General features: G+C 38.8%; 1 protein-coding gene across 1 annotated transcript in view; it reads right to left on the bottom strand.

The window, feature by feature from the left end:
- Positions 1 to 3,461: 3,461 nt before the first annotated feature.
- Positions 3,462 to 8,370, bottom strand: part of LOC148759166 (ankyrin repeat domain-containing protein 26-like) — a 144,720-nt gene continuing 139,811 nt past the window's right edge. The window contains exons 22-23 of the mRNA XM_088793155.1: positions 5,222 to 5,267; positions 3,462 to 4,088 (exon numbers count right to left, since the gene is read on the bottom strand). Coding sequence (XP_088649281.1) covers positions 4,039 to 4,088; positions 5,222 to 5,267 — 96 coding nt within the window. The 3' untranslated portion in view covers positions 3,462 to 4,038. The remainder of the gene's footprint in view (positions 4,089 to 5,221; positions 5,268 to 8,370) is intronic.

Here is an 8,370-nt window from a genome sequence, read left to right as displayed (position 1 = left end):
AAAACAAACAACCTAATTGAAAATTGAGCAGAGGACCTGAAGAGACATTTCTCCAAAGAGGACATACAAATGGCAAATAGACATATGAAAAAATGCTCAACATCACTAATCATCAGAGAAATGCAAATCAAAACCACAATGAGATATCACGTCACCCCAGTCAGAATGGCTATCATCAACAAGACTAATAGTAACAAGTGTTGGAGAGGCTGTGGAGAAAAAGGAACCCCATACACTGTTGGTGGCAATGCAGACTGGTTCAGCCGTTATGGAAGGCAGTGTGGAGTTTCCTCAAAAAATTACGAATAGAATTACCATATGACCCAGCAATCCCTCTCCTGGGTATCTACCCAAAAAATCTGAAAACATTTATACATAAAGACCCGTGTGCTCCAATGTTCACTGCAGCTTTGTTTACGGTGGCCAGGACATGGAAACAACCTAAATGTCCTTCGATAGATGAATGGAGAAAGAAGTTGTGGTATATATACACAATGGAATACTGTTCGGCGGTAAGAAAAGATGATATAGGAACATTTGTGACAACATGGATGGATCTTGAGAGTGTAATACTGACACGAAATAAGTCAGACAGAGAAAGCAGAGAGCCATGTGATTTCACTGATGTGTGGTATATAAACCAAAAGCAACAAAAGAACAAGACAAACAAATGAAAACAGAAACTCATAGACACAGACAATAGTTTAGTGGTTACCAGAGGGTAAGGGGGTTGGGGGGTGGGAGATGAGGGTAAGGGGGATCAAATATATGGTGATGGAAGGAGAACTGACTCTGGGTGGTGAACACACAATGGAATTTATAGATGATGTAATACAGAATTGTACACCTGAAATCTATGTAACTTTACTAACAATATCACCCCAATAAATTTAAAACAAAACAAACAAACAAAAAAAAACCACAAAAGGCCTAAGAGCGATCACTTGCCCCTCTGCCATGTGTCACAGCAAGAAGACCGGTGTCGATGGATCAGGAAGTGGGCCCTCACCAGACACTGAATCTGCGAATGCCTTGGTCTTGGACTTCCCAGCCTCCAGAACGGTGAGGAAGAAAGGTCTGTTGTTAATGAGTCCATGGTATTTTGTTATCGCAGCCCACCCTGACTCAGACACGCCTCTTAGAACTGTAGGCAACCCCTAGGACCTGAAGGCAGCCTCCCGCTGAGAGCCAGAGAATCGCTGGGAATATAAATATATGGTTGAACAGTCACAGGGAATTCTGCCAACAAAGTAAAGGAGCTTCGAAGCGGCTTCTTCCCAGTGGAACCTCCTAATGCTGACACCCTGACCGCAGCCTGTGAGATCCTGAGCAAGGACCAGCTGAGCCCAGACGCCGGGCACATCAGAATGTGAAATAATAATGTGGGTGTTTGTTAGGTGCTAAGTTGGTGGTGATCTGTTATTCAGCAATAGAACACTAATACACTAATAGACGGCATTTCCTTTTAAAAACCACCACTATTTACAGTATTAGAGAAAGATATTTTGATTCTGCTTTGGAATTTCAGAAATACATGGAATTTCAGAAATATTTCACCTTCTATTCAAGAATATTCCTGCAGTAAGAAGGAAAAAGAAATGAAAACTCTACGAATTGGAAAGGAAGAAACAAAATTGTCCCCATTTATAAAATATATTATCTGTACAAGTAGAAAATCCAAAAGAATCCACAGAAAGAACAATCGAGTAAGAAAAATATGAGAGTTCAGCATTATAGCTGATATCAAGCTCAAAGTGCAAAATATCAATTGTATGCCTGTAAGTGAGCAACAAAGAGGAAATGAAGTTGATTTTTAAAATAACATTTTTAATAGGATCAAAAGTATCAAATAATAGGGAATAAATAAAAAATATATATGCCAGACCGCTATGGGAAATATTTTAAACATTGAGACTTCATCAGACAATTAAAATATTAAGTTTGGAAAACTCAGTATTACAAATGTCTTTTCTCCACAGTTTGTTTATAGATTTAACGCAATTCCAATCAAAATCCTTGCTTGTATTTGTAGAGCTTGACAAGCGGATTATAAAAGGTACATAGAGCCCTTCCCCCCCTTTCTTCTTTCTCTTCCCAATCATTTCAGCTCAAAAGCATGGGGACAAAAACGGAGCTGTGACAGCTCAGAGTAAGCTGTCGGAGCCCGGATGGAAGAGGAAGGCGTAGGTGTGGGAGGGCACCACGACAGTGCTGGAGCGCAAGTCAGAGCATCCCTGAAAGACACGGACTGGGATGAAGGGTCAGAGACTGGGCAAGGTCAGGAGGCGTCAACACAGGAACACAGGGACAGCCAGCGCGGGTTTTCAGAGCCTGAAGGGGGAACATCACCTGCAGAGGAAGGGGCCTGGTACAGGGGATCTGAGAAAGCACGTGAGGGCAAGGGCACACACTGGGAGAGCACAGTGAGGTCAACAGTGGTCACCACTCAATGTGGGGCGTTGGAATCCAAGGCAGTGAGGAGGACATGTGCGTGGGCACAGCAAGGAGATGAAACAAATAAGATACAGATGATGGGAGCCACCTTACTGCCATAAAAGGGACTTAACAGAGAGTGAAGAAAAAACCCTGTGGAATGATCCCTGTGGAATTTGACTGGAATTAGAAGAATTGGTAGGAATTCATAGTTTTCATTATATTTGATATTGAACCCACGTGTGCGTGTGTGCGTGCATTTCTGTTGACACACATAATCCCTGTTGTTCACTGAGGGAGCCCGAGAGCAACGACAACCACTAGCAACATGCATACCCACCGCATCTGGTGTCCAGATCCAGGTCTCCCGATGTCACTCTCCCCTAAGAGGATTCAGGGCTTCTATAGAAAATGTCCGATGGCAGGGCTGGGGCGGACAACTGCAAGATGAGCTTGGAACAACTTGTCGAGAGAGGAAGGACGTGCTCAAAGAATAATGGGAACAGGTCAAAAAGATATGCTGTGAGCTTGAAATGGCTACCACTGGGCAAATCAGGAGCATTTAAGCACCAAAGTAATAAGCTTTCCTTCCTCCCTCATCTGTTTGCGTGTTTCGTTGGATGTATTGATCAATGCAGGAGGGATGACACAATCATACTATAATCATTTGGCAACCATCAAGGCATTGATTCAGCAAGAGTCATCAATGGGTGCTCCATCTAGTGGGTGAGATTTTGAGGATTGACGATATATTTACAGAGTCTCAGGGTATCTGCACACAAGAGATAAGGGAATAACCAAGGGGAAATAGTAATTTTATGGTGGACAAACTCGGCGACGCTTCTTAACCACACGATCAAAGTCAACATTGCCAGTAACGGAACCCAGCACCTGCCTCCAGATTTGCTGCACTGGGAAGAACTCAGCATCACTTGTGTGACATTTCTGCCAAGTCGGCGTAACCAGAAGCTTCTTAATTTTAAGACTGTTTCCAAAAAACAAATCGATAAATCAATGACTAGAAAAGGTGAAAAACCTTAGACAAATTTTATTTCTGTAAGAGGACAGCTTTATGAATCTGTGTTTAAAATTATATATTAATATAATCAGATTTATGGCACTATAACAATTGTAATACATCCAAACATTGATCGTAACCATAACAGCAGATATCAAAATGATGTCTGTGAAAATTTTTAGGTTCATACACAGTGATAAATATTGGAAAATTGAAAAATAGCTATCAGTTTACACCACTGCAGTATTAATGACAACTTGGTTGTTTGGGTGTTGGATAAACAGCTAGTATTTGGGCAGCATGAGTATGTAAAACTTAACACTGCTTGTTTTCATCCACAAAATCTGCTCCAAAGCTAGTTAGACGCCAAGAAACACAGTTTGAATACTATATAGATTTTCATATACACATATGAAACGAAAATATTTTCCTTCAATAAGGATTTTCACATGCCATATGTTTAATGGGAAAGAAGGAAAATGCTATGTAAACAGCCCAGTAAAGGCGAACTATTTATATTTCAGATCATATAGTTCTTACTCAAAAACGACATATATTCTTGTGATGCATTCAAAACTAGATCATCACTAGATATTAAAGCAAAGTAGACGGTGTTCAGATTGAAGTTCAGCATCAGCTAGAAAAAAAAAGAAAGAATCATACTCTTTATCTAAAATGTAAGTATACATGTTAAGAAGAGTGAAAAAAACCTATGAAGACTCCACTACCCAATAGGAGATTACTATTACATATCACTTGCCCATGGCTGCACACTGAATTAACTGCTCTTCCTGCTAAGTTTCAGAGCTTCTGATTGTCTCATTCTTCATTCATTTATTCAACAAGCATGTGCTAAGTTAGTACAACAAGCACTGAAGTTACAAGGTGAAGAGGACATGGTCCATCCCCGAACCATCACCTACTCTAAACTGGAAAAACAGGTGAACAGGCCATTTCCATTCAGAGTCACATATACCATACAAATATAAAGCAGGGCATTATCGGAACACATAGAAGGGACCTCCTGGCTTTGTGTCAATATTGTCTGCCTTTTGGTGGCGGTGATACGTATGTTCGTATCTGAAGGACAAGGAAAAAGCATGCCACATAGAAGGAAGAAGCAGATGCAAAGACTAGAGTGGGGAAGAACACGCGTGGAATGAGAAGTAGTCTAGTTTAGCTATCAATAGATGCTAGAGCAAAGGGGCAGACTAGAGTTAGTAGCAAGAGAGAAGGCCGAATTATTTGGCAAGAAGTAAATTGATTTGGGTGGTTTTAACCATGCAAAAGTATGTGATGTTTCTCCTGAAGGTAAAAGGTAAACCAATGACAAAGTCAATGACTGGAGGTTTAAATGTCACCGATCAGGTGACAGCTATATGGACTGTAATTGCCTAAGTATTACTAGATGAGCCTGGTTACTGGGCCTTATATCACTAGCAAAAACAGGATAGGTTGATGAAGCCCAGTTTTCAATGTGCAAGTTAAAAGTTCCATATGGGTGGTAGAGGAAAGGAAGGGGACGGCCAGAAATAAAAAGAGATACATGGACTTTGAGGTTTTCGAAAAGCTACACGTGATGAATAAATGAGGAAGAAATGTATTCTTCATAATGCTTGTTTATGCTTTCAACTTTCCCACTTGCAATGCATGAGAAAATAGTTATTGTAGTATCTATTATCAAAACATGGAGAAGGATGCCATATTCTTTATTGTTTATTTCAGAAATTAATGGTATCTAACTGGAATCAATACATTTTGGCCACCTACCTTCTTCTACATCTCTAGTTATGCTTTCCACCAACTTCTGCTGCTCCTGAAATAAATCAAATCTTAGTTACAGTATTTAAGTTAAACAAGAGGCTTTAATGTAGGAATGTGGCCTTTACATAACACCTTTAAAGAGTAGACCTTGCTTGGGCATTGTGTAAATACACACAAAAGTAATCACATAAATAAAATAAATTTCTACTCATTTTAATTTAATAGAGAACATATATAGGTGATGCTGTTTAGACTAATCCGACCATAGTGCAGCTGAAATTCGTCTACTGAATACACACAATTTCAGAAGGATGAGGTGTGATCTGATTCCTACAAAGAATCAAACAAGTCATATTTTACAGTGAAAGCATTACTTTTCAATCCTTAGAAAAACAGCCCTTTATAAAATTTTAACCAGTTTTTTTGTAACTTTAATGGATTTTTTCCTTTATGGATTTTTTATCTTAATGGTTTCTTGCACTTTTAAAATTAATCTTACGGTGTGTTCTAGGCTATTGCTCAGCATAGAACCTTAAATACATAAAATGATGATTGTGGCCCTGTCACGTCACGTGAAAATTCTGCTGGCTGCAACAATCACAAAAACTGTTTTCTTGTCTGTATTATGACTGAAACATTTATATTTGTATGGACACAAAGATTACAGGAAATCTGACTTAGAAAGTATGGCCTAGACCCAGTTTTCAAATTTAGTTTCTGATTCATGACTAAAGAATTAGTAACAACGAAAAGAATACATAATTATTTAATTGTAACTTCGTATTCTTTCTACAAATGAGGGAGGCCCAATTTTTGAAGTATTTGAGTGGTTGTAGTTAGTCTACTTAATTACGAAATGTATGGGAATATTTCAAACTCTATACTGCAAGTGTCCCAGTCTAAAGTTTTCTTATTTAATCCTTCCTTCTGAAAGGTATCCTCTCACTACATGACCGAAACGGGGCTTACAATAATGTCCAGAACATAATAGACAGTGTGGTGACAACGATAATATGACATCCAATGCCTTTACAAATTCAGGGGTGAAGACAAATCTGTTGGCCATCATGGTTTCCAATATTTGCAGAGACTGTTTTCCATAACACCTTTTTGTCAATAGCTTCATAGAAGGGGCTTATAAAATGAATAATGTGACAACATTACTAGACGGTCTTGTAAAAACAACAACCCAATACCAGGTGAAGGGAGAGGCCTGTCATGAAACAGTTTTAATTCCAATTAATCAACAATATATAAAATGCAAATCACATTTTTCTGTGACTTGAATTAGGGAACTGCAAATGTAACGTTATTTTCTTTTCCCCAGAGCCCTTTTCCTAGATATTTACTTCGATTATCTTTATGTTTATTTGTAGGTGAGGATTGTGTTCAGAATGTAGAAGTAGCTTGTAGTCCAATATTCAGAAGGAGAATGCTTCTGCAAGTTTATTTATACCTTTCCATTACTCAAAAATATAGACAGGTGAGAAAATTATACACAGGAAAAGAATGTATCCACGAACTTTAATTCAAAGGAGTTTCACTAGAAGGGTTTTCTCATAACTGGTACTTCTCAGACTCTGTCCCATAGAAATCTAAGGTTCCACTGGGGACCCCGCAGGAACACAAAATCTCAGAGTCTCCATGTCTCCGTTAGCTAGGCAGCTCTACTTGTCTATATTTTATATCATATAGTTTCGTTCAAAATTTTTTTTAAAGACTCGTATTAGACTGAAAAATAAATATTTTTGAAGTCAGAAAGTCACTGATTTAGTCAAAGTCCGTAATTGTACATAACAGGCAATCAAGCTCAGAGAGATCAGAGGTCACCTAGGGCACAAAACCAATGAGCTGCGGGCCAGGAATGGGCTTTAGGACTTCTTACTGAGGCTAGAGTAACATGCCAGCTACTTCCTCATATTCAGGAAATTGCCATCAATTTCTGACTCAGACAAAATGAATACCTAAAACTTTGTCATGTAGTTCAACAATACTGAGGCATGAGAAACAAAATAGTAACTTTCTAAATAATTGGAAGCTTTAAAGTCATGAAAAAAAATAAGGAAACTGAGACTGATATCAAAACTCCGATTAATAGCAGTCAATACACTCAATATATAAAGCACAAACATTCCTCAACACAGGACCGAGAACTTGAAGGAGAAAATCTTTAATGATAGAAAGCAAACTCGAACTGAGGAAATTCTTCCTTAAAGGAACCTTTCTTTTCCTGAAAATAAAACTTGGTTGACCGATATCAACCAACAAATGCGTTAACCATGTTGTGGTAATCTGTAGCAAGCAAAACTTATACCACAAAAGAGATTTCTCTTTATCTCCTAGCACACTTCTGTCCAACCTCACATCATCACAGCTGGACCATAAGTCTTTCCAGCATTCTGTCGTGATTGGGAGACGTATCTCTGTATCTTGACGGAGTAGCGCTTTTTCATCTCTCTTAATCAGGCTTGCACGATTGGGCAAAACAACGCCCCACAGGGGGATAGTGGCTAACTTGGAAAAACGGTATTGAGTTTAAAATAAACCATTTCTCGTTTATCTAGAAATACTGAAAAACTAAACACATCTTTCCTACCAAAAATTAATTAAAGAAAAAATGTCCACAAGCATATTCTCTTGCATAGCTTCTGCATTTACACTCTTTCATCTTCTGATTTTTCTGGAGACGACTAAAGAGACCATTTGAAGTACGTATCATGCTGAACAACTTACAAAACATTAGACATACACTTTCCTTTTGTACCCAGTATTCCAATGTCAGCACTTCGAAGCACTGAGATCCTATACGACCAAAAGGCTGTCTCAAAATACTTGGCTCTGCTATGCTATGTTATGATGAAATTAAATGAAAAAACAAGGTTGAAACCTCATTTAGCACAGGCCTACGCTATTTTGCTTGTCATTAAGCGGGCCATAAAAATACCATCAAATTACAAACCAATCTGCATTGACAGAAATGGCTATCTTAGAAGGTGATGTCAACATTATGGCAAATGACACAACAACGTTGCATCTCCTCTAACATCTATAACTAGTTGGACATCTCTAGCCCAAAAGAGGTTCCTCTGTCCCACACACTAGGACGCCTAAAAGATCCCACAGCCGTAAAGGGAAGGAGGGTGTATGGGAAGTGA

This window comes from Rhinolophus sinicus, chromosome 1 (assembly GCF_057876585.1).
Source record: "Rhinolophus sinicus isolate RSI-liver-muscle chromosome 1, RSI-T2T, whole genome shotgun sequence".
Taxonomy (NCBI): domain Eukaryota; kingdom Metazoa; phylum Chordata; class Mammalia; order Chiroptera; family Rhinolophidae; genus Rhinolophus; species Rhinolophus sinicus.
This window is presented reverse-complemented; position numbering and strand designations above follow the sequence as displayed.